The following is a 25,086-nucleotide window of genomic DNA, read 5'->3' as shown; positions in this document are numbered from 1 at the left end:
ATAATCCATAGAAATTGAATAAAGGACGAATCAGTAAGTATAGTCAGGAAATTACATTGGAAGCGAAAAAAAGCAAAATTTATATTAAAAGTAGAAATCACACCGAAAGATTTTATACCTAAAAGTAGAAATCACCATGAAAGTGAAAGTAGGCAGAGTTTATACGAAATTGAACAATTCACAGTTAACTCGGGGTCAGAAAGGGTGATTTGGATAATGCAGAAAACTGAAAGAAAATATCTATGGAGAAGTGAAGGCTAAGACGGTGAAAGTTGTGGAATGTGCCCCAATTGCTTTCACTGTGATTTCTACTTTTAGGTATAAATTATTTTTTGCTGTGATTTCTACTTTTAATATAAATTTAGCCTGTTTTCGCTTCCAATGTGATTTCCTGACTATACTTGCTGATTATCCTTTGTTCGATTTCTATGGGTTACATCTTCCTGGAAACCTTCAATCTTTTCGCTGACTTTAGACGCTGCCAATTTTATTTTTTTTTACTTTCGTTTGAGATGTCGAGTCGGTCTGGAGTTTATTTTGCTGGCCTACACATGATTGTTCAAATTTATTTTGTCGGCGTGAACATGATTGTGCAAATTGGCACGATCCGCTTCTTTCTTTGTTTTTGTTCTTGTTGTGCATTTTACTTTACTTATTTAACATATATAAAGAGATAAAATATTTCAAATGATGGCAGGTGGAATAGCATGATCTCATATAAATACTTGTCAAATTTTTAACTCATCCCACTAATAAAATATGCGAAAATTTATACATGTCATACGCTTAATTGTGTCATATCTCATCTACCATCTTATATTTTATTCTGTATTTGGCACGGAATATTATTTAGTCCGAGAATTATTTTAATATAAATAATAAGATTAATTATTTTATTAAAATAATAAAAGGTGAAAAAACATATTTATCTAACTCATCTCACTAATAAAAATATGTCAAAAGTAAGATAGGATAAAATTTATACGTGTCCGCGACTTACTTAATGGTGCATAACTCACATGCCCCTTTTATAATTGCTTGTATATACGAATCAAATGCTCTAGAATTCCGCGCTGATAGCCACTAATTAGATGAACATTTAAAAATATAAATTTGAGAAAGTTTACCTCTTCAACAAGTATATTTTTATATCTATTGAATCATAACAAGATCTGTTCCAAGAGGTTAGACTGAAAGAAGAAGAAAGAAAATGGAAAACAATCCAGATAAAGAAGAGTTTTTACTGAATCACTCACAAAATTCAACAAAGGGAGGTTTAAAAACCATTCCTTTCATCATAGGTATGAGTTATAATTTCTCTTTTTTGTTTACTCTTTCTTTGTAAATTGTTTAATTGATTCCTTGTGTTGTATTGTAGTAAATGAATCATGTGAGAGATTGGCAAGTTTTGGTTTGCAACCAAATATGATAATCTACATAACAAAATTTTACAATATGGATGCTGCTCGTGCTTCAGTTTTGATTAATTTATGGTCAGCAATTTCAAATGTATTGTCTATTTTGGGAGCTTTTATTTCTGATTCTTACATTGGAAGGTTTAGGGCTGTGGCTATTGGAACCATCTCTAGTCTAATTGTAAGTTCACTTTATTTGCCATATTCTTGTTTTTCAATTTGTCCTGTTTAGCTTGCTATTTAAATGTTCTAAAGATTAAAAATTTGACATACTTAAAACTCTCTTTATGATATAATCACCCATCGGTTGCTCATTAGCGAAAGGGATGACAATGAGGCGGTACGAAGCGGGTTGAGCTTAACCCGCAAAATTTTTAATCTGCTCTGCTCCGTCGTCCGGCATAACAACTTTTTCCATTTTCAACTCGCCCTGCATAGACCCGCTCCGCATGAGCCCGCCTGACATAATTTTTTAATTATTTTTTTCTAGTTAAGCTTGATACTAAAAATAAAAGTCATAAAAATAAATTCATTTTCCATTAAGTTGTATTAATTTAATAGATAATGACGTAAAACTTTATTTTTCAGAGGTCAATTGGGAAACATGTAAAAAATTTGTTATTTATTATTGAACAATTTTCATTTATTATCGTGAATATTTTAGTAGCTTTAAATAAATTATTTTATAAATAATGCTCCATCACTCTTATACATGTAAAAAATTAAAATTGAGTTTCAACCAATATATAATCACATATACCTGCAACCCGCACCCGTGCATTAATTTTAGTAAAAATTTTAGGAATCTCATAGTGTAAGGATAAAATTACATTCTATTCCTACTCTTTTTCAATTTACAAAACCCCCTAAAATTATTGTCATACATCTCATCCTTTCGAATACATCACATTTCATACATTATATTACTAGTTTGTTGAGATTAAAAAGGAAATTAAATATAAAATTAAATGTCAGTTTCCCAAATCATGCAAATCAAATTGATATCAATCTCTCCCAAATAACAGCTCCAAACAATTCAAATTTTAAATGTTCTTCTCTCAAATCTCTCCAAAATCGTAACAGATTAAAAAAATCGACAATTTTATATAGTTATGTATCATATACAAAAGGCGAAATGGTCTGATGGATCATTATACTTGTATGCGTTTGTATTCTGGACCTTCTAACTTAACACTTTGTCAACTGAACCATTTAACTCAATGGAACTCAACATTTTAAATCCCTTTGGATTTGTGTGAACTTCAAACGCCCAATGAAAATGACATGTCATCATCCACATCAGATTTTATATGACATGTCATTTATTATTTTGAAAAAATAACTTTTCTTCTTCTTTTTCACTTCATTATTCCCTTCATTGTTACTTGAGCAACTTCTAAAACTCTTTCCTCCATTGATACCAATGAATCGCCATTAAAATACCTTAATATATCTTAATATTTACACACAATTTTACATAATACACTTCATATAATTTCATAAAGATATTCAACAATTACTTTTCACCATTCAAAACTACCATCTTGTCACTTTACCCTAAAAAAATGAAATAAACGACAAATCAAGAACAATTTTGACAACGAAAGAGGTCAGGATACTTATGAGACATATTTCTCCACAACTATGTTTATCCCATTAATTTCTGAATTTTCCTTTGCTTATTATGTTCAGTTTTTTTTTGCACAATTTTGTTTTTTAATTGGGGGAAAAGAAAACGAAAAAGAAAGAAGAGAAAAAGAAATTGGAAAGGAGCGGGGAGGGGAGAAAGAGAGAAATGAGGGTCTGGGTGGGGAAGAACAGGAAAAGTGATGGTTGAAGAGGAAAAGAAACGGGGATGGGTGGGGGAAAGAAGAAAGAAGTGAAACATTTATTTTTAATTTTTTTCTTCTTTTAATTATTTTTAATCTAAATTCTTATGTCTACACTCCTTTTGCACGTGGAATCACATATTTGTTCCAACTCATTAATTAAGTTTTCACATAAGACTGGTCAACGGTCAGAGAGATTTAAAATGTTAAGTTTCATTGAGTTAGAGAGTTCAATTGATAAAGTTCTAAGTTGAAGGTGCAAAATATAAATACATACAAGTACAAGGGTCTATTAGACCATTTCGCCTATAAAAAAAAAAAAAAAAAAACTATGAATAATATAAATTAAGCGTTATATGACTTATTCCTGTTTTCATCTCTTGACCTTGTTTAAATGTAGATGTTTATTCCTTTTATCTCAACAGGGAATGATTGTTCTTTGGCTCACAACAATAATTCCACAACTCAGGCCGTTACCCTGCGGTCAGTATCAACATGATTGTAATGGAACAACAGCAGTCCAACTTGCTGCAATTTTGTGTTCTTTTGGGCTTATTTCCATTGGTGCTGGTTTTGTTAGACCTTGTTCCATAGCATTGGGTGCCGACCAATTGGAGAACAAAGAAAATCTAGATAACGAGAGACTTATTGATAGCTATTTCAACTGGTTCTATGCCAGTGTAGGAGTTTCAATTGTTCTTGCAGTTACTGTAATTGTTTATATCCAAGATCATTTTGGTTGGCAAGTTGGGTTTGGTGTCCCTGCTTTGCTCATGGTTTTATCTGTTTCTGTTTTCTTGATCGGATCTCCTCATTATATCAAAGCAAAACCTGAAGGGAGTTTGTTCACTGGATTGTTTCAAGTAGCAGTCGCAGCCTTCAGAAAAAGACATATCAATGTTCAGTTGAATTATAATGACGACTGCTACTATAAAACACCTGAATCAAAGCTCCTCGAACCATCCACAGACTTCAGGTATACGTGCCTCCATCTTTTCCTCAATGGTATAAACATCTTCATTTACCCACAACTTCAAACTCATTTGAAATTTTGTCTTTTTTCACTCCATTCATTGTATATTGTAGGTGTTTGAATAGAGCTTGCATAATTGAAGATCCTCACATGGAGTTGAAACCTGATGGAAAAGCTTCAGATCCATGGAGTCTCTGCTCTGTGGAACAAGTCAAAATAATGAAGTGTTTTCTTACCGTTGTTCCCATGTGGTCCACCTGTATTATGCTTCTTGTGTCATTCAGTCAGCCACTTTCGATATATCAACTACTGACCGTGGATAGACATATTACCCATCAGTTTGAAATCCCAGCAGGATCATTCGGAATGATTACTGTTGTTTCTTTGACAATTTGGATTGCTTTTTACGATCGTGCATTGGTGCCTTTACTGTCAAGGTATACTGGACTGCCGACTGGGATTAGTCCATTTTCCAGAATGGGGATTGGCTTATTTCTGGGCATTCTGGCTACGGTACTTTCAGCTATAACAGAAACCATACGACGCAATAAGGCAATCAATGCAGGGTTTGAGGATGACCCAAACGCTGTGTTAAACATGTCCTCTATGTGGTTTGTACCACAGTTGGCACTATACGGGATGGCTGAGGCATTAAATGCGGTTGGACAGATTGAGTTCATATACAGTCAATTTCCAAAAACCATGTCCAGCTTTGCAGCAGCTCTTTACACTTTTGGCCTTGCGCTTGCCAACTTAATTAACAGTCTCTTGGTGAGCATGGTGGATAGTATTACCTCAACCGGAGGCAAGACAAGCTGGCTCACGACCAACATAAACAGAGGTCATCTAGATTACTACTGCTGGCTAATGACTTTCTTATGTGTGATTAACTTCCTCTATTTTTTAGCCGTTTGTCGGTTTACTGATCAGCATCACCATGATGGTAGGAGTTGCTTATTTCCTGAGGCAGAAGAGGAACACTCCGCGAATAAGCGTTTCCATGGTGCTTAATTGTAATTGAACAATGTTTGAATAAAGAATCTCAACACAAATACGTTATTATCGTTCATTTCATCAAAATTTACCACTCAAAATAGTTTTTCCAACTTTTTTTTTGGGAACCAACAAAATTTGATGAATTTTACTGTTGAAAAGATTCAGAGGCAAAGGTGAAAAGCAAGACATAAAAAACATCTCCTCCAAAGATTCAAGAAATCTCAATTCACAGATTCGAAACATAACTTGTCACTATCTTCAACTTTCTTTTATTACATAATAATACATAAATTTATGTTTGGTTGGCTTAAATGTTTTGGAAAATGTTTTCAAAATTAACTTGTATTCCTCAAATTTAAGGAAAGTGACTTTCCTTCAAAAATTAAGAAAAACATTTTTCAAAACTCTACTTCATTGTTCAATATTTTTTTTCTTAAAAAACTTTATGAGGATCTTCATAATGAGTTGGAGAACCATCACATATACTCACATCATTTTTCAATGCATATTTTCGCATTTGCAGGCCATCTTTTAGGAATTAACCAAATCCCTCGATTTTTCGTGTGTTAATATTAGCCCATGGATCTAACTCACTGGAACACCCAAAAAAAATTTCTAAAAAAACTTTATTAGGACCTCCGTAGTGATTTGGGAACCATCACGTGTACACACACCATTTTTCTAACGCATATTTTTGCATTTATATGCCATATTTTAGGAATTACCCAAATTTCTCAATTTTTCGTGTGTATTAACCCATGGATGTGGCTCACCGGAGCACCTAAAATTTTCCTGAATTCTTTTTATGAGGAACTGTGTAATGAGGTGGGGAACCATTGCGCATACTCACAACATTTTTTAACACATATTTTTGTATCTACATTCCATTTTTTTTAGAAGTTATCCAAATTTCTCAATTTTTTGTGTGTATTAGTCCATGGATCTGATTTTTCAGGGCACCCAAAAAAATTTTCTGAAAAAATTTAATAAGGAACTCCGTAATGAGTTGGTAAACCATCACACATACTCACACAATTTTATAATGCATGTTTTCACATATATAGACCTTTTTTTAGGAATTACCCAAATTCCTCAGTTTTTCATGTGTATTAGTCCATGGATCTGGCTCCTCAGAGCACCCAATTTTTTTTCCAGAAAAAACTTTATGAGAACCTTCGTAATGAGTTGGGGAACCATCATGCTTACTCACACTAATTTTTACAAATATATTTCCACAGTTACATGCCATTTTTTAGAAATTACCCAAATTTCTCAGTTTTTCGTGTGTATTAGCCAATGGATATGACTCCCTAAAGCAACCAAAACTTTTTTTTCTTAAAAACTTTATAAGCACCTCCGTAATGAGTTGGGGAACCATCATGTATACTCACATCATTTTTACGTATATTTTCGCATTTACATGTCATTTTTAGGAATTACCCAAATTTCTTGATTTTTCGTGTGTATTAGCCCATGGATCTGGCTCCCAAGAGCACCCACTAAATTTTTTTGAAAAAACTTTATGAGGACCTCTGTAATGAGTTGGGAAACCATCACATATACTCACACCATTTTTTTAACGCATATTTTCACATTTACATGCCATTTTTTAGAAATTACCAAAATTTCTTAGTCTTTTGTGTATATTAGCCCATGGATCTAACTCCCCGGAGCACCCAATTTTTTTTCTTAAAGAACTTTATAAGGACCTCCGTAATAAGTTGGGGAACCATCACGTATAGTCACACCATTTTTGAACGCATATATTCGCATTTACAGGTTATATTTTAGGAATTACCCAAATTCATTGATTTTTCATGTGTATTAGCCCATGGATATGGTTCCCCGGAGCACCAAAATATTTTGTCTGAAAAAACTTTATGATGACCTCCATAATGAGTCGGGGGACCATCACATATACTAACACCATTTTTAACACATATTTTTGCATTTACAGGTCAATTTTTAGGAATTATCCAAATTTCTCAATTTTTCGTGTGTATTAACCCATGGATGTAGCTCCATAGAGCACCCAATTTGTTTTCCATAAAAAACTTTATGAGGACCTCCTTAATGAGTTGGGGAACCATCACGTATACTCACACTATTTTTAACGCATATTTTCGCATTACAGGTTTGTTTTCTTTAATTACTCAAATTCTTTGGTTTTTCGTGTGTAGTAGCCCATGGATCTCGCTCTTTGGAGCACCCTAAATATTTTTCATAAAAAACTTTACGAGGACCTTCGTAAATGAGTTGGGGAACCATCACGTATACTCACACCATTTTTAACGCATATTTTGCATTTACAAGTAATTTTTAAGGAATTACCCATATTCATCGGTTTTTCATGTGTATTAACCCATGGATCTGGCTCTTCGGAGCACCTAAAATTATTTTTTGAAAAAACTTTATGAGGACCTTCGTAATGAGTTGGGAGACCATCACGTATACTCACATCATTTTTTAACGTATATTTTCTCATTTACAGGTAATTCTTTTAGAAATTACCCAAATTTCTCAGTTTTCGTGTGTATTAGCCTTTGGATATGGCTCTTTGGAGCACTATTTTTTTTCTGAATAAACTTTATGAGGACCTCTCAGTAACAAGTTAGGTAACCATCACGTATACTTACATCATTTTTGTTACACATATTGTCGTATTTACATGCAACTTTTTAGGAATTACCCAAATTTCTCAATTTTTTGTATGTATTAACACATAGATCTGGCTCTTTGAAGCACCAAAAAAAATTTAAATTTTTTTATAATGACCTCAGTAATGAGTTGGGGAACATCACATATACTCACACCATTTTTAACGCATATTTTTGTATTTACGTGTCATTTTTTAGGAATTATTGTTGAATTCCTCAATTTTTGTGTGTATTATCTCATTGATCTGGCTCTCCAGAGCACCCAAATTTTTTTCTGAAAAAACTTTATGATGACCTCTGTAATGAGTTGGGGAACCATCACGTACTTATACCATTGATCTGGCTCTTCGGAGCACCCTAAATATTTTGCTTAAAAAACTTTATGAGGATCTCCGTAAATCAGTTGGGGAATCATCATATATACTTATACTATTTTTAACTCATATTTTCGCATTTAGAAGTAATTTCTAAGGAATTACCCAAATTTCTTAGTTTTTCGTGTGTATTAACCCATGAATCTGACACCCTGGAGCACCCCAAAAAAATTTCTGAAAAATTTTATGAGGACCTCCGTAATGATTTGTGGAACCATCACGTATACTCACACAATTTTTAAGGCATATTTTTGCGTTTACAAGCCATTTTATAGGAATTACCCAAATTTCTCTTTTTTTCGGTGTATAGCCCATGGATATGGCTCCTCGGAGCCACCAAAAACTTTTTCTAAAAAAACTTTATGAGGATCTACGAAATGAGTTTGGGAACCATAACATATACTTACATTATTTTTAACGCATATTTTTGTATTTACATGCCATTTTTTAGGAATTACCCAAATTTCTTGATTTTTCGTGTGTATAATTAGCCCATGTATCTTGTTCTCGGGAGCACTCAAATAAATTTTTTTTATAAGGACATCCGCAATGAGTTGGGGAATCATCACGTATATTCAACCCATTTTTAACGCGTATTTTTGCATTTACATGCCATTTTGTAGGAATTACTCAAATTCCTCATTTTTTTTGTGTATTAGCCTACCTAGATTTTTTTTCCTGAAAAAACCTTATGACCTCCGTAATGAGTTGGGGAACCACCATGTAAACTCACATAATTTTTTAACGCATATTTTCGCATTTATAGGCTATTTTTTAGAAATTACCCAAATTCCTCAATTTTTCGTGTATATTACCCCATAGATCTGGCTCGTCGAAGCTCCCAAAGTTTTTTCTGAAGAAACATTATGAGGACCTCCGTAATGAATAGGGAAACCATCACGTATACTCACTTCATTGTTAACGTATATTTTCACATTTATAAGCCATTTTTTAGGAATTACCTGAATTCCTCAGTTTTTCGTGTGTATAAATCAATGGATCTGGCTCCCTGGAGTAGCCAAAAAAATTTCTGAAATTTTTTTATAGGGATATCTGTAATGAGTTTGAGAACCATAACGTACACTTACAATATTTTTAACACATATTTTTCTATTTACTTGCCATTTTTTAAGAATTACCCAAATTTGTCGATTTTTCGTGCGTATTAGGCCATGTATCTGATTCTCCGGAGCACCCCTAATTTTTTTAAAAATTTTTTTAGGACCTATGTAATGAGTAGGGATACTATCACATATACTCACACCATTTTTAATGTATATTTTTGTATTTACATGCCAATTTTTAAAAATTACACAAATTCCTCAGTTTTTCATGTGTATTATATCCATGGATTTGGCTCCCGGAGCACCCAAAATTATTTTCTGAAAAAATTTTATGAGGATCTCCGTAATGAGTTGGGGAACCATCATGTATACTCACATCACTTTTAACGCATATTTTCGCATTTATAAGTCATTTTCCAAAAAAACTTTATAAGTACCTCCATAATGAGTTGGGAAACCATCACGTATACTTATACCATTTTAACGCTTATTTTCGCATTTACAGACCATTTTATTGGAACTATCAAATTACTCAATTTTTCGTGTATATTAACCCATGGATCTAGCTCTCCGGTGTACCCAAACAAAATATGAAAAAAATTATGAGGACCTCCGTAATGAGTTGGGAACCATCACGTATAGTCACATCATTTTTAATCCATATTTTTGTATTTATATGCCAATATTCTCAATTTTTCGTGTGTATTAGCCCATGGATCTGGCTCCCAAAAGCACCTATTTTTTTTAAAAAAAACTTTATGATGATCTCTTTAATGAGTTGGGGAACCATCAAGTATACTCACATCATTTTTAACTCATTTTTTCGTATTTAGATGTCATTTTTAGGAATTACCTAAATTCTTTCATTTTTGTGTGTATTGGCCCATGGATCTGGCTCCTTGGTGCACCCAATTTTTTTTTTTTTAAAAACTTTATGATGACCTCCTTAATGAGTTGGGGAACTATCACGTATACTCACATTATTTTCTTAACACATATTTTCGTATTTACATACTATTTTTTAGGAACTATTCAAATTCTTCGATTTTTCGTATGTATTAGCCCATGGATATGGCTCCTCGGAGCACCCAAAAGAATTTTTGAAAAAAAACTTAATGAGGACCTCCGTAATAAATTGGGGAACCATCACGTATACTCACACCATTTTTTAAACGCATATTGTTGTATTTACATGTCATTTTTAGGAATTACCCAAATTTCTCAATTTTTTGTGTGTATTAGCCCATAAATCTGGCTCCCTGGGCACCAAAAAAATTCTGAAAAAACTTTATAAGGACCTCCGTAGTAAGTTGGGTAATCATCGCGTATAATCACACCATTTATTTAACGCATATTTTCGCATTTACTAGCCATTTTTTAGGAATTACCCCAATTTTTCAGTTTTTCGTATGTATTAGTCTATAGATCTGGTTCTCCGGAGAATCAAAATATTTTTTTGAAAAAACTTTATAATGATCTCCACAATGAGTTCGGGTACCATCACGTATACTTACAATATTTTTAACGCATATTTTTATATTTATATGTCATTTTTTAGGAATTATCCAAATTCGTTGGTTTTTAGTGTGTATTAGCCCATATATCTGGTTCTCTGGAGCACCCATAAGTTTTTTCTGAAAAAACATTTTGAGGACCTTCGTAATGAGTAGGAAAACCATTACATATACTCAAACCATTTTTAACACATATTTTTGTATTTACATGCCAATTTTTAGAAATTACACAAATTCCTTGATTTTTCTTATGTATTAGCCCATGGATCTGGCTCCTAAGAGCACCCACTAATTTTTTCTAGAAAAACCTTAATGAGGACTTCTGTAATGAGTTGGGGAACCATCACGTATGCTCACACCATTTTAAACGCATATTTTTGCATTTACATGCTATTTATTAGAAATTACGTAAATTTCTCAGTTTTTCGTGTGTATAAGCTTATGGATCTGGCTCCTCGGAGCACCCAAATTTTTTTCTGAAAAAACTTTAGGAGGACCCCCTTAATAGGTTTGGGAACCGTCATGTATACAATCACCATTTTTAACACATATTTTTGCATTTACAGAACATTTTTAGGAATTACCTAAATTTGTCGATTTTTCGTATGTATTATCCCATGGATCTAGCTTCTCGGAGCACCCAAAATTGTTTTCTAATTTTTTTTTAGAATCTCCGCAATCTGTTGGGGAACCATCACGTATATTCACACCACTTTTTTAATGCATATTTACGCTTATATAGGTCGTCTTTTAGGAATTACCCAAATTTCTCAGTTTTTCATGTTTTTTTAGCGGATGGATCAGGCTTCCCAGAGCACCCAAAAGTTTTTTCTGAAAAAACACTGTAAGTACCTCCGTAATGAGTTAGGGAGCCATCACGTATACTCACACCATATTTTCGCATTTACATGTCATTTTTTAGGAATTACCCAAATTTTTTGTTTCTCGTGTGTATTAGCCCATGGATTTGGCTCCTCGGAGCACCAATTTTTTTTTGAAAAAACTTTATAAGGACCTCCGTAATGAGTTGGGGAACCATCNACGAACACCCCTAGTTCCAATAGCTGCTTCGCAAAAACTAAGGTTCTAATAAAAATTATGTAAGTTTGGTACAAATTTACAAGTTCAGCGTGATAGACAAAATTAGCTATAACATCTCAATTGGATATGTTCTATACAAAATATTTAGATGAGATTGTCACACACTTCAACATGGGGCCAAGCATTTGGAAATTCTTTTTGATATGGGTGGCGTTGAGATTCGATCTCAGGACATTTGTTTGCTCTGATACCAGATTGAATTGTGTGACCATCTCATCAAAAAACTTACGCTTTTAGATGAGATTGTCACACCCATAAAAAAACTCAAACTTTTAGATGAGATGGTGACACACTTCAATATAACCCTAATCTGCCAACTTGTCAACTTATATCAATGATGTAATTAGCCTATCATAAAGAAGAGGATTCTTTTTTCTTGGTTTTTTTCCATACGATGTGCTAATAATGTTTTTTACCAAGAATTTTTTTATACTCTAAATTTCAACCCAAGATTTCTACTTAAGAAAAAAAACTGTTTCATTAATCTACTACATCATATTCTTTGCTACTGTAAAAAAATAGGCATCAAATGGAGTATACTTAAACATTCAGACTTTCTACTCTTTTTTTAAAAAGAAGGGGTTAGTACATGGGCGGCTCTAATAAATCGGTAGCCTAAAATCAAATTGAATGGAAATCTTAAATTCGAATATATATTTTTATGAAGTTTATTATAGCCAATTATTTAATCTTTTTCGAGACATAGTATTCATAATTTGTCGAACTTCTATTATTTCTTTGCTCTTTTATGAAAAGTTTTTATTTTGGGATAATTGTACAGAATGGAAAACTTATAATCTAAAATAAATGGAGTAGCTACTGTTTGATTTAATTGCGCCTCGTAGCAAACGTTTGCCAGCCGCCTCTCTCCCTCCAAATTCTCACTCGCCACCCTCCCTTTCTCACTCGCTCCCTCTGTGCTCGCCTCTCTCGCTTTATACAACAGAATTGTATAAAGTGTGTTTCTGTTTGTATAAAGCGAGAGAAAATTGTATATACACATGCAAATACATATATATTCATCCTATACACTTATAATTATACAATAAAAATATTTCCCTGCCCAATTCTCTTTTGCCTTTCTCTCTTTCTCGTTTTATACAAACACAGATTATACAATATAATGTAAAATTTATGTTTGTATAAAGCGAAAGAAAATTATATATATACATGCAAATACATATATATATTTGTCTTATACACTTATAATTATACAATACAAATATTCTCCTACCCAGTTCTCTTTTGCCTTTCTCTCTTTCTCGTTTTATACAAACACAAATTATACAAATATAATGTATAATTTATGTTTGTATAAAGCGAAAGAGAGAGCGATTTTTGAAATACAAATATTTTTGTCAACGATTTATACAAACGAGAGGCTAACAACAATTTATACAAATGGCCTGCCAGCGAAATTATACAAATCTGAAGAGGAGCCAACGACTTATACAATTGCTTCTTTTTGTATATATGTATAGCGAAATAGACATAGCTTTCAATTGTATATGTATAGCGAATTATACATATATATGTTTGCTATGCAGCGCAATTATGCAAACTTTGTTATAGCATACAAATATGATTTTTTTGTTTGCTATATGTGAAAATTGCTCTTTTATTTTCTACAAATAGTATTCAATATTTTAAAAAAAAACTACTTATAACCTATTATTTTTTTTAACAATGAGGCCCCTCAAATTTTGGGGCCTAAAAGACAATTGTTTTTTTTCCCAAAGTTGTATAGCCGCCTCTGGGTTAGTATATGTCAATATTAAAATCAAACTAATCATGTCACGTAGATGCGGTTATTCTTTACCGTTGTGGCATACACCATAATATTTTTCAGTCGAAATGTCAACATTTAAAGAAGTGAATAACACGATGAGTGATACAAGAAAAACCAAATTACAAAAAGAAATAGCTAGAAAGAAAACATACTTTATTTAGGCATAATACATAAATATGCTCTTTAACTTGACTTCAACTGATATTTATGACTTCTAATGTTGGGTGTATACAACTAGATACTTAAACTTATATAGAATTAAACAAGTAGACACACACGTCTTATGCGAAATACTACACGTAGAACATATGTAGAAAACCCTGTGGGAAGAATGTGTTTATTTGTTTAATTTTATATAAATTTAAGTATTTACTTTTGCACATATCACACTCAAAGTTGAAAGGTATAGATGTGAGTTGAAATGAAGTAACACATTTATATATGATGTCCATTATTTATTGATACTATAGTAGGCTAATGTGACTAAAAATGATAACTTTGTTTCTTGAATAAGAAGTTATGTTAATGTTTGTAGTGCATTTGAAGAATAAATAAGAAGTAATGTTAATGTTTGTAGTGCATTTGAAGAAGAAAAGTACTTATTTTCAAAACTGTTTTTCTTTCTTCTATTCTTATTTTCAAATCTGATGCCAATTCAAATACTCTGCATCACGTAAAGAATAAAGAAATTAAAAGTTTGAAGTTTAATTTATTAATAGAAAATGGTCAAAATTACTTCTGAACTATGCGAAATAGAGTATTTATACCCTTCATTATATTTTGAGATAAAAAATACCTCCATGGGACTAAACCCCCACCTAAGCGTTAACAAGGATTTACTTAAAAAAAAACTAGACCTTTAGCAACGATAAAAGTTGCCACAAAATTCCAAAATATTGTCACTAAAGTTTTTAAGTGATTTTTAGCAGCGACTAAGGATGCCATAGCCATTCAATAGTAAAAACTATTTTTTCAACAAAAAAAATGATAATTAATTTTCGATTGCAACCTAATTTTTCTAAAATAAACAACATGTACTATCAATATTAAAAACATCCAATATTATTAGGAAAATCATCAAAATTACTTCTCAACTCAAATTCCCTACTACATAATGCATTATTGTACATTTTATGCATTTACATATGACATAAAAATAAAACATATAGTGTCTTCAAACTCCTCTTTGATCGATATTATTTATAATTTTTTAAAAACAATGAAGAAAAAAAACACAAAATCATAATTTAATGCTCAAAATCAATGAAAATTTTAGTGGTGATACTCTGGGCTTTTGTGGCGACTTTTGTCACCGCGAAAAGTCTAGTTTTTTAAAAGTGAATCCTAGTTAGCAACACTTAGGTAGAGGGATTAAGTCCCACATGGCTAGCCACATCATTAAATTTTTTGGCTATTAACTCTTTAGGGCATTTGTTGTCTCTTAGAATAACGGCATAAACATTTTTTTATCCCAAAATGTAATAAAGGATATAAATGGTCTGTTTCGCATAATTCAGAAACAATTTATAACTCTTTTCCGTTTTATTTATATTGACATGTAAAGAGCCGCTACAAAATCACCAATTTATTCCAAGATCATTTAATTTATAATTGTTCTAATTAGATTCAATGCTCAAATATGTAATCTATATATAATAAAAAGCCAAATGTAGGCAAGGATGATGTGGCACATCTCTTAGGCCACCATTGCTATTTATCTTTTTTCTCATTTTTTGACATTTTTCTCTATTTTTTCTTATTTTTTAATCAAAGAACTAATCATATTCTATCCTATTTATTAAGTTTCATTAAATTTTATAACAACCATATTAATTTATTATGGCACAATCGGCTTTGCCTCGCTGCATACTTTCTTTTAGTATTCCTTATATCTATTCTCTAATCACCCGAAAGCAGTGGCGAGGCGGACATTGAGCAGAAAGACTGACTTAAGACTTTATTATTCACACCTCTTTATGGCCTAGAATATTATTTATCTTTAGTCTTCCCTTCTTTCTTTCTTTTATTTTTTTAAAATCCTTTCATTATTTTCATTATTAATTTGTTTAATTATAAAAGTTTATATATATATATATATATATATTAATTATTGTATTGTAAAAGTAAATTACTTAATTTATTATAATTTTTTTTATTAATGTAGAAACATTAACATCAAAAAAACTCTCCACATTCTTTTTTGTATTTTTTGTCTCACTTCTAATCATGAAATGATAATTTTTTTATTTTTTTAAAAAAATATTTTTCACTTTATTTTTTTAATTTATTCACAAGGAGTTATTACCCATGACTTGCCCCTCTTTAATTTTTACACTTAATAATATTCATAACTCCCATAATATTTTTGTCCATAACCTCCAAACTTAAATTTGTAAGTTTATGATGTCTTATGGTATTCCTCTATTTTGCCTATAAATTCATATTAGTTTCATGAAGACTCACATTCAAATTTATCTTTTCTCTTCTTCATCATATTTGTTTGGTTTGTAACAAAATATAAGTACATGAAAGTAAGAAATATTTCATTGCAATTTTTTATTTTTTTCATTTCCTCTATTTTGTATATATAAATTCATATTTATTTTCATGAAGATTCACATACAAAATTATAATTTCTCTTCTTCATCACATTTGTTTGTGAATTAACTAACAAGTAACAAAAAAGAAGTACATGAAGGTAAGATATATTTTATTCTCAAGTCTTTCTCTTTATTTTTATGTACTTAGACATGCTTTCTTAATATTTTATTTATGTTTGTATTATCATCCATCAAGCAAGTATGATTAAAAAAAATGCCTCTGTAATTCTTAACAATGTGTTGTCCGTGCAATTGCTCTTTCTAATAGTTAATTTTCCGGATATAATATAGTTTGATTATAATATATACAAATATACTACATATAGTTTAAATTTCTTTATTTCTTTTGATATAATTATTTTTAATTGGCATATGATATTTTTTATTCAGTTGGTCGCATATAATGAAGAGTTTGACATATGTAGCAAAATATGGTGGCGGATCTACTTGCAAAGGAAGATGGTAGAAGGAAAAAAAATGAAGCATAATTAGAGATTATTTTTGCTAGATTTTTTTTTTCACTTTGACTTGTATTAGTAACTTAGTTAATTTTGCTGGAATTTTTTAAATTTTGGGTTGTATAAATAATTTAGCTAAATGTATTGTCAACGCTAATCATTTGATCCTTTACTATTCTACTTTTTCTTTGTTATGAAGCAAAATTAATATAATTATCACATTTCAGCAACAAAAAACTATGATGATTGGGAGTTTCATTTTTATTATACTTGCAAAAAGTGTAATTGAAAAATAAAATATTAGTTTCATGATGCCATTTTATTTTTTGCATATGTAACAATCTGTTTTCGTAATCATCCTTTTTGGTTTGAAATGTATTTATAATTTTTATGCAGTCACCGATTATTATATTTTCTTTGTTCATTTTTTGTATTTTCACCCCTTATTTTTATTTATTTATTTTACAAATAAAATCAATGCGTAATTAGTAATACATTTAATGTCTGATAAAATTATACATTTAAATTATTTATAACTCATGTCTCTTCATCTTACTTGTAACTTCTAATATTAAATATTATTCATAACTATTGTATGTTTCATTTTTCATAATTCTTAATAATATTTAATTAATGTTTAAAAAATTATAATAAACGATTGTAATAATAAAGACATAATAAAAATTTCAATTTTGTTTTTATGAAATCAAAGTTTGTATAGAAAATTAGTACTCCTACAAAAGATAGAGAAAGTTAAAACATATAAAATATTTACAACGTAATACAGTATATTGTTTTTTAACATATTACCTCTTATTCCATTTACTCAGCACGATGAATATTTTGTTCTGCTATATACATATACAAAAAAATACATTATATTTTATATGTTTAAAAAAAATGAAAAAAACGTATGATATTGCAGATGAAGAGAAATATTAATATTATTTATATATTCGATACTAACCTAAATATAAATATTACATATTATTATCTTATAAATATTTCATATAGCCGCGCGAAGCACGAATACTTTCACTAGTTGTTAATAATTCTAATATAATGAAGATATCACTAACATGGAATAGTGGCCGATTTACTATGTCTCACAAAAATTAAATAAATTGATTATATTATCAATCAAATAAGAATCAGTAGAAAAATTGATTATAATATCAACTTTACATTTTAAAGAACTTGAAGATTATATATACTTTATGAAAAGATATATATTGTTTTAATTTTTTAAAAGTCGAAAGTCTATTCAATTTTAACTTTAAGCCATTAATTTATTTGAGTAAAAATATTTTGGCCAATTTTGAAAGCAAATAAGTGTAAAAGTAACAAGTCTTTATCTTTTAGTTTGAGAAACACACTTTAATATTAATTGGATTTTATTTTATTCACGTGACTTTTTTTTTGCCGACACGTCCAAGTTATGTGTTTCATTTTTGGTTGAGATTGTTATATGTGTTCGTAATGTGTTGTCACTTTTTGCTACGATGGAATTCCAAGAATTATATATGCTACGTACATATACGTTAGTTTTTTCACAATTTCTAACAATATATCGGTAGGTGGGGGCTGCTCACAGTTTTGTAACCCTCCTCTGTGGCTGGCTGGAAATCAAATATGACACGAGTTTTTAAATGAGCAAAGGTAAATTGACGTTTTAAAATTAAATTGTTATGATATATAAAAGTTATAATGTAAAATATGTGTATTTTTTTCAGCATGAGTTGTAACGTAGTGGTGAGACTATTCCATTTTTTTTTATCAAATGTCTCAAATTCGAGCTTTATATATGGAGCAAAATTTTGTTAGAAGTGTCACCTCCAAATGTGCCTTGTGGTGACAATTCAAATTTAGTCGATGCTTCCATATGAGCTCTAGACACTGAGCGAGAAATCAATAAAAAAACATATATATTTTAAATAATTGATTTTTAGAGAGTTGATTGTATACCATCTATGTCATGTCTTTGACAGGTGAATATGAAAAAGAAATTGTAAGTGCATTTTACTTTACTGTTTAATATAAATAAAGATAATAAAATATCTACTATCTACTACTATCTTATAAATGAGAATAAGCACACACCTTGTCAATCGAATCCATGACCCCAACCAAAGCTAACATAGGCGAAATCCTGAACCCCATCAATCGTTGAGCTACTTCTTTGACATATGTTCAGGGGGTTTAATTTTAAATATATACACGTACACAAAAAAATGAGTTAATATCTCAAAATGTCACTCAATTTTGAGAATTTATCTAGCAAAGTCATTGAACTTTGTTTTGTATCAATAAAATCACTCAATTTACACTTTTGTAACAAAAAAATCACTCAATTAAACTTTTGTATCAATAAAATCACTTAACAAAATTTATCATTGAATTTTTTTTTGATATCACAAAATAGTATTTTTTATGACAAGTATACATTAATGGAGTTTAATTATTATGCATTGAATTAAGCAACAAATAAAGGGCTCCTGAGTTGGATATATATCACTGGTAAAGTGTTGATTATGTGTGTTAATCCTATTAAATTAAGCGAATACATAAATAATTATTTGTGCCACGTAAATTGGGACAAAGGGAGCAACATATACATGTGAATAATGCACAAGGAATATTATAAATCATAAAATATCTAAAAAAGAAATTAATTTTTTTGGGTGACTCTGGAAATTCCGTCTGTGTAACATAAATTGAGAAAAATGGAGTAATTTATATTATGTAAAGTCACGTAGAAAGTATAATAAATTACAATAATTAATAACTTAAAATCTTTTTAAAAGTATAAATTTTTGGATGACTCCCAATTACATTTGCATCACATTAATTAAAACGAAAAAGTAATATATTAGGCCCATGCTAGCACGGGCACCTTAAGTGCCAATTTGCACAATCATGTGCACACCGACAAAATAAATTTGAACAATCAAGTGTAGGCCGGCAAAACAAACTCCAGACCGACTCGACATCTCAAACGAAAGTAAAAAAAATTACGGAAAAGGGTCAAAATTGCTCCTGAACTATACGAAATAGACCACTTATACCCTCTGTTAAATTTTAGGATAAAAAATGCCCCTGCCGTTATTCTAAGAGACTACAATTACCCCTTAAGACTTAACATAAGTGATTTGGCAAGCCACATGACACTAATGCCGCCACATAGGCTTGCCAACTAGGATACCCACTAAAATTTTTGACCCAATTAATAATTCAACCCTAACCCATTTTTGCTAGATTCAGCCCACTCAAATTAGGAGGAAACATCATGTTTTTCACCTCAATCGTTTTCACTATTCAATTCACCCCATAGAGGAGAATTTTTTCTTCACTCGAAATTCATTAAAGCTGTAAACTTTGAAACTCAGAGATGGAAATATGGACTTCACCATCTTTCTCAGGTCTTGAAAATCCTTATTCTTCGAAGCCACAAAATGAAAATAAACATTTTCTGGGCAAGATGAATGCTTGAGAACAGAGTGAACTGCTGCTACTGATCCTCTAAAATATTTGACATTAACAGTCATGGCTACATGTATCAAATTTGGGTCACAAATTAACAAATTCGAATCTAAAATTGGACATTTTTGGCTATTACGATATTCTGGAGATTTTTGCTGCAAAGATGTATCAAATTTAGGTCGATTTCTTGCTGCAAAGATGCAGTACTACTGTTTATTTTGTTCATCTAATATTGGACTTAGACGAGCTTATATAAAGTAGAATGGACACTACTCTGATAACTAGATACACCACAATTCTAGTTAGGTATTTTTGCTTTTGCTAAATTCTTTTGCTTCCTCGCAATCATCGGGATTGGTTTCAAGGCTAAAGCAGAATCTCATGGCTGTCTGTTATACATCAAAATTTGGACCAGAGAGATAGCTGATCTTCACAAGAGAGGCAACAACCCAGTTTTTGTGGTATATAGGGATGTCAGATTTCAGAACCTTCCGCAGTAATTTTGTGAAATGAGATGCATTTACTTTATGACAGAATTGCTCAAAGTCCAGCAGTCTTGTAAGTAATCTGGATGCTGCAGATGGGGTGAATTGAATAGTGAAAATGATTGAGGTGAAAAAGATGATGTTTCCCTCCTAATTTGAGTGGGATGGGTCTAGCAAAAATGGGTTAGAGAATGAATTATTAATTGGGTCAAAATTTTTAGTGGGTATCCTAGTTGGCAAGCCTATATGGCGAAATTAGTGCCATGTGACTTGCCAAATCACTTTTGTTAAGTCTTAAGGGTAATTATGATCTCTTAGGATAACGGCACGTGCATTTTGATCCTAAAATGTAACGGAGGGTACAAGTGGTCTATTTCGCATAGTTCAGGGACAATTTTGATCTTTTTCCAAAAAAATTAAATGTGTAGGCGTGCACATGATTGAGCAAATTGGCACGATCCGCTTCTTTCTTTGTTTTTGTTCTTGTTGTGCATTTTACTTTACTTATTTAACATAAATAAAGAGATGAAATATTTCAAATGATGGCATTGATCAATGAACTTCTCCTTCTTTTCTTTAGTTAAAGTGTATTTGTGCTTTAAGTTATCAAATACTTAATGGAAAAAAAGGGTGTTTTGTGTATTGTGATTGTCATAGTGAATAGCAAATTACAATTATGGATTTTTGGAGGCCAAAAAATGAACATACAGTGCTAAAAATTATTAAGTAAAATGGTGCACTTAAAGTGTGTGATAAATTGTCTGAATGAATTTTTTAGAGATTTTTGTCAAATTTGAGTAGCAATCTGATACCTAATCAAAATGTAAGGAGTCCCTTAAGTGTGGATCGGATTCATTGATCGAGAACCTTCGAACTTAAATTGCATTCGACTTTTACAAGTGTATACTCACCCATCTTGCCAAAAAAAAACTTCATTATAATTTTTTTTCGCAATAACAAAATTTTTTATTAAATGTCACTTGCATTTTGCAGTGAACAACAAATAATGCAAAAAAGAGGGGAAAATTGTTGAAAAAAATATAAAGAGGGTTTAATTGTCCTTTCAATGTTTTTTTTACTGTTGGGCCCCTCGAATTTTACATCTGACGCGCCTAATTTGAGTTTATTTCACGCATTTTGCCAGGTAGGATCCGAGTGTTTTTTTATTTAAGTTTTGGATAGTTAAAGTGCCTATTTGTGCACTCGCAAAGTTAGTCTTTCTTTGTAAATTGTTTAATTGATTCCTTGTGTTGTATTGTAGTGAATGAATCATGTGAGAAAGTGGCAAGTTTTGGTTTGCAACCAAATATGATAATCTATATGACAAAATTTTACAACATGAATGCTGCTCGTGCTTCAGTTTTGATTAATTTATGGTCAGCACTTTCAAATGTATTGTCTATTTTGGGGGCTTTTATTTCTGATTCTTACATTGGAAGGTTTAGGGCTGTGGCCATTGGAACCATCTCTAGTCTAATTGTAAGTTCACTTTATTACCTATATTCTTGTTTTCAATTTGTCCTGTTTAGCTTTGCTATTTAAATGTTCTAAAGATTAAAAACTTGACATACTTAAAACTCTATTATGTTATAATCACCCATCGGTTGCTCATAAGCGATAGGGATGACAATGAGGCAAAAATTTTAATCTGCCCCGCTCCGCCCAACATAACAACTTTTTCATTTGAACTCGCCCCACCCTGCCCTGCATAATTTTTTTTATATTTTTTTTCTAGTTAGTTTGATACTAAAAATAAATTTATTTTTCGATAAGTTGTATTAATTTAATAGATAATAACTTAAAAATTTATTTTTTAGAGGTCAATTGAGGAATATGTAAGAAATTGTATTATTTTTTATTGAATCATTTTCATTTACTATCTTGAATATTTAAGTAGCTTTAAATAAATTATTTTAATAAATAATGTTCCATCACTCTTATAACATGTAAAAAAAAATTAGAATTAAGTTTGAACCAGCCTAAAATCACATATACGTGCACCCCGCCCCACATAAATTTTAAGAAAACCAACTTCAACCCACCCGCACAAGCTTAAACTCACCCCGCATCCGCCCCATCTCCATCCCTAATTAGCGATGGCAAATGAAAGACTTTGCTAGGTCCCAGCATAGCTTCAATATTCTTCTGCTTCTATTTAAGCCATATAATTTTGGATTTGGATCTTCCTTGTTTCTCTATTTAAGTCATATAATCTGGTCGGGGTACATTACACAACTACCACTTTTACCCTATCCATCCATTTGATTGCAAGCAAACCGGCATCCCTAGCTAGGATTTCTTAAGAATGTTTTCAAGCAGATTATTCCTGATCTCATATTTTGGCCTTGTTTAGTTGCAGAGGTTTATTCCTTTTCTTTCAACAGGGAATGCTTGTTCTTTGGCTCACAACAATATTTCCACAACTCAGGCCGTTACCCTGCGGTCAGTATCAACATGATTGTAATGGAACAACAGCAGCTCAACTTGCTGCAATTTTGTTTTCTTTTGGGCTTATTTCCATTGGTGCTGGTTTTGTTAGACCTTGTTCCATAGCATTTGGTGCCGACCAATTGGAGAACAAAGAAAATCTAGATAACGAGAGGCTTATCGATAGCTATTTCAACTGGTTCTATGCCAGTGAAGGAGTTTCAATTGTTCTTGCAGTTACTGTAATTGTTTATATCCAAGATCATTTTGGGTGGCAAGTTGGGTTTGGTGTCCCTGCTTTGCTCATGGTTTTATCTGTTTCTGTTTTCTTGATCGGATCTCCTCATTATATCAAAGCAAAACCTGAAGGGAGTTTGTTCACTGGATTGTTTCAAGTAGCAGTCGCAGCCTTCAGAAAAAGACACATCAATGTTCAGTTGAATTATAGTAATGACTGCTACTATAAAGCACCTGAATCAAAGCTCCTTGAACCATCCACTGACTTCAGGTATACGCGCTTCTATATTTTCCTCAATGGTATAGACATCTTCAACATCCATTCATGCGCTTATTATCATACAATATTTGATTTACCGACATGAAATTGTGCAATGCATATAGTTATTCATTGTATATTATATTATAGGTGTTTGAATAGAGCTTGCATAATTGAAGATCCTCACATGGAGTTGAAACCTGATGGAAAGCCTTCAGATCCATGGAGTCTCTGCTCCATCGAACAAGTCAAAATAATGAAGTGTCTTCTTACCGTTCTTCCCATGTGGTCCACCTGTATTATGCTTCTTGTGTCGCTCAGTCAACCACTTTCGATATATCAACTACTGACCGTGGATAGACACATTACCTCTCAGTTTGAAATCCCAGCAGGATCATTTGGCATGATTACCCTTATTTCTTTGACAATCTGGTTTGCTTTTTACGATCGTGCATTGGTGCCTTTACTGTCAAGGTATACTGGACTGCCAACTGGGATAAGTCCATTTTCCAGAATGGGGATTGGCTTATTTCTGGGCATTGTGGCTACAGCACTTTCAGCTATAACAGAAACCATACGACGCAATAAGGCAATCAATGCAGGGTTTAAGGATGACCCGAATGCTGTGTTAAACATGTCCTCTATGTGGTTTGTTCCACAGTTAGCACTATATGGGGTGGCTGAGGCTTTGAATGTGGTTGGACAGATTGAGTTCATATACAGTCTACTTCCAAAAACCATGTCCAGTTTTGCAGCAGCTCTTTACACGCTTGGCCTTGCGCTTGCCAACTTAATTAACAGTCTCTTGGTGAGCCTGGTGGATAGTATTACCTCAACCGGAGGCAACACAAGCTGGCTCGCGACCAACATAAACAGAGGTCATCTAGATTACTACTGCTGGCTGATGACTTTCTTCTCTGTGATTAACTTCTTCTATTTTTTAGCCGTTTGTCGGTTTACTGATCAGCATCACCATGATGGTAGGAGTAGCTTATTTCCTGAGGCAGAAGAGGAACACTCTTCGAATAAGCGTTTCCATGGTGCTTAATTGTAACAATCAAGTGTGTACGCTATGTTTTATGTCTGAATCATTTGCATTTCTTGTGACTTCCTTCACCTGAAATATTAGAAGAGTTAATATTTTTTTTTAAGAATCTCTACAATGAGTTGGGGAACCATCACGTATACTCACACCACTTTTTTAACGCATATTTACGCTTATATAGGTCATCTTTTAGGAATTACCCAAATTCCATAGTTTTTCATGTCTATTAAGCACATGGATCAGGCTTTCCGGAGCACCCAAAAGCTTTTCTGAAAAATCGTTGTAAGTACCTCCGTAATGAGTTAGGGAACCATCACGTATACTCACACCATATTTTAATACATATTTTCACATTTACATGTTATTTTTTAGGAACTACCCAA

At 31.8% G+C, this 25,086-nt stretch overlaps 1 protein-coding gene across 2 annotated transcripts; it reads left to right on the top strand.

The window, feature by feature from the left end:
• The first annotated feature begins 1,190 nt into the window (after window positions 1-1,190).
• Window positions 1,191-24,732, top strand: LOC125867010 (protein NRT1/ PTR FAMILY 1.2-like). 2 transcript variants are annotated; one of them, XM_049547426.1, is made up of 4 exons: window positions 1,191-1,301; window positions 1,379-1,596; window positions 3,670-4,220; window positions 4,331-5,228. In XM_049547426.1, exons 1-4 carry the CDS (start codon window positions 1,211-1,213, stop codon window positions 5,226-5,228), a joined length of 1,758 nt encoding a protein of 585 aa, XP_049403383.1. In that variant the 5' UTR covers window positions 1,191-1,210. The 2 variants fall into 2 exon arrangements, with proteins under 2 accessions (XP_049403383.1, XP_049403382.1); XM_049547425.1 differs by lacking the exons at window positions 1,379-1,596; window positions 3,670-4,220; window positions 4,331-5,228 and adding exons at window positions 21,997-22,214; window positions 23,120-23,670; window positions 23,809-24,732 and having other exon boundaries at window positions 1,198-1,301.
• Window positions 24,733-25,086: the final 354 nt, after the last annotated feature.

This window comes from Solanum stenotomum, chromosome 6 (genome assembly GCF_019186545.1).
Source record: "Solanum stenotomum isolate F172 chromosome 6, ASM1918654v1, whole genome shotgun sequence".
NCBI classification, from domain to species: domain Eukaryota; kingdom Viridiplantae; phylum Streptophyta; class Magnoliopsida; order Solanales; family Solanaceae; genus Solanum; species Solanum stenotomum.
The sequence above is the reverse complement of the archived record's forward strand: the minus strand, read 5'-3'. Positions and strand labels throughout refer to the sequence as shown.

Excerpts from the sequence above, each read along its gene's own strand:
- LOC125867010 (XM_049547425.1), top strand. The coding sequence starts at position 1,211 with ATGGAAAACAATCCAGATAAAGAAGAGTTTTTACTGAATCACTCACAA. Across the intron at positions 22,215-23,119 it reads GAACCATCTCTAGTCTAATT|GGAATGCTTGTTCTTTGGCT; the intron begins GTAAGTTCACTT and ends TTCTTTCAACAG. Across the intron at positions 23,671-23,808 it reads GAACCATCCACTGACTTCAG|GTGTTTGAATAGAGCTTGCA; the intron begins GTATACGCGCTT and ends ATTATATTATAG.